General features: G+C 50.5%; 1 protein-coding gene across 1 annotated transcript in view; it reads right to left on the bottom strand.

The window, feature by feature from the left end:
- Positions 1–2500, bottom strand: part of csmd2 (CUB and Sushi multiple domains 2) — a 377005-nt gene that overhangs the window by 73574 nt on the left and 300931 nt on the right. Inside the window, exon 34 of the mRNA XM_076301508.1 lies at positions 1047–1224. Coding sequence (XP_076157623.1) covers positions 1047–1224 — 178 coding nt within the window. The remainder of the gene's footprint in view (positions 1–1046; positions 1225–2500) is intronic.

The raw sequence follows: 2500 nt of genomic DNA, 5'->3' as shown, positions 1-2500 counted from the left end.
GGAGAGGACCATGACTCTCACACTCTCCACACGGCATGGTGAGCGCAGCACAGCGTAGGCTCCGCCTCATAACGAGCACGCAGGAATCGACTTAAACGAGAATGTGTGCCCAACAGGATCTAATAATCAGCTTCCCTGGGATGGCAGGAGCCACTGACCTAGGATCAGGCTGGCTGGATATCTGGCAGGGGAATACAGGTTTTATTTAGCTATATGTTTTGTTTATTTGTACAATTTAATACGTAAATGTTGCCATTTGACACAGAGTTAGCCTTGGGCCAATTTACATCTGCACTTAGCGTAGCACAGGCTGTTAGCGTCAGCATGTTAGCACTGACCATAGTGGTGCCACAAAACTAGTTTCCCATAGGTATCTGGACCATAGGCTGTTGGACCATAGGCTGATGATTTAAGAGTGAGGTCAGTCGATGAAGGCTTATGGCTACCGTGGTCATTGGCTAGGTGGTGTCTCCACCTCCTCCTGGCATAGGGCCGACACTGAGCACAGTGAGAAAAGATGTCTGGCGTTAGTGGCATGTAATGCTTCCTGGGCTGAAGTAGCTTTCATAGTCACCCTCTCCAGATCTATAGAGCATCTCCATGTGTCATTCCTCACTGTGTGTGTGTGTGTGTGTGTGTGTGTGTGTGTGTGTGTGTGTGTGTGTGTGTGTGTGTGTGTGTGTGTGTGTGTGTGTGTGTGTGTGTGCGCGCGAGCACAAGTGTGTGTGTGCAAGTGTATGTGTGGCCTAGGAAATGTCCACAGACTAGTAGTCAGGGGGTTGCAGATTGCTGGTCCCTCTAAGACAAGAGCAAAGGCTCTAGCAAAATTCTGCTCAATTTCTGTGATAATTGGCAGTCGCCACATCTGGAGAAGGCGCTGTTTTTTGTACCCATGAACTGAGACCAGAGGCATAGGCTACTGGGTTTAAAATGCTGGTATGTAAGACAAATAAAGGTATTAAAATGTGTGTGTGTGAGTGTGTGTGTGTGTGTGTGTGTGTGTGTGTGTGTGTGTGTGTGTGTGTGTATGTTTGTGATCTACTTACCAGACAGTGATGAAGTCATGTGGACCGTGCACCCTCAGCTCGGTGAAGTTGAGGCGCACTCCCATCCCCACGGCAACGGTGATGAGCCAGGTGCAGTCGGCAGTGCTGGGGTAGTCGTCAGGGTAACCGGGGGAGAAGATGGTGCCGTTCTCTGATGTAATATTCCCTCCGCAGGGCACTAGGGGGAGGGGGGGGGGCAGGTGGAGAAAAAAGCTTGATGTTAAAGTATATCAACACACACACAAACACACACACACACACACACACACACACACACACACACACACACAGTCACACACACAGTCAATCACACACACAAACACACTCACACACACACACACACACACACACACACACACACACACACACACACACACACACACAGTCACACACACACACACACACAGTCAATCACACACACACACACACACACACACACACACACACACACACACACACACACACACACAGAACTATTGTCACACTGGCAGACTTGCTCTTCTCTCTGCTCCCTGTCTCACATAAAGGCTTGAGATTAGTGGGAAAGCCTGTTAGCAGGGGAGGCCTCGCTCTGGAATGTTCCATGGAGATAAAGGCCCCGCCCACGCCAACAAGCACAGTCAGGGCGGGAGGGGTGGGAAGGGGGCACAAAGACTCGCTTGTGCAGTGACCCCCTCTGAACACACACACACACACACACACACACACACACACACACACACACACACACACACACACACACACACAAATGTGTAAATATGTAAATATGCAACGTCTTTCATTTTCATATAGTCCAGAGAGGCAAAACCTCTCCTCTCTTCCCTCTCTATCCTCCTCTCCTCCCTCTCTACCTCCATCCTCTCCTCCCTCTCTACCTCCATCCTCTCCTCCCTCTCTATCCTCCTCTCCTCCCTCTCTACCTCCATCCTCTCATCCCTCTCTACCTCTATCATCTCATCCCTCCTCATATCCTCCTCTCCTCTCATATATAGATAGATAGATAGATCATCCCTCTCTACCTCCATCCTCTCCTCCCGCTCTACCTCCATATACCTCCATCCTCGTATCCCTCTCTATCCTCCTCTCCTCTCCTCCCTCTCTATGCTCCTCTCCTCCATCTCTATCCTGCTCTCCTTCCTCTCTATCCTCCTCTCCTCTCCTCCCTCTCTATCCTCCTCTCCTCCCTCTCTATCCTGCTCTCCTTCCTCTCTATCTCCATCATCTCCTCCCTCTCTATCCTCCTCTCCTCTCCTCCCTCTCTATCCCTTCTCTCCTCTCCTCCTTCTCTATCCTCATTTCCTCCCTCTCTATCCTGCTCTCCTTCCTCTCTACCTCCATCATCTCCTCCCTCTCTATCCTCCTCTCCTCTCTTCCCTCTCTATCCTCCTCTCCTCTCCTCCCTCTCTATCCTCCTCTCCTCCCTCTCTATCCTCATCTCCTCTCTCTCTATCCTC

The sequence above is a fragment of the Alosa pseudoharengus genome, unplaced genomic scaffold (assembly GCF_046254945.1).
Source record: "Alosa pseudoharengus isolate Yale_2024_CS ecotype anadromous, Long Island Sound unplaced genomic scaffold, YU_APseudo_1.1 YU_APseudo_1.1_scf_23, whole genome shotgun sequence".
In the NCBI taxonomy this organism is placed as follows: Eukaryota; Metazoa; Chordata; class Actinopteri; order Clupeiformes; family Clupeidae; genus Alosa; species Alosa pseudoharengus.
The sequence above is the reverse complement of the archived record's forward strand: the minus strand, read 5'-3'. Positions and strand labels throughout refer to the sequence as shown.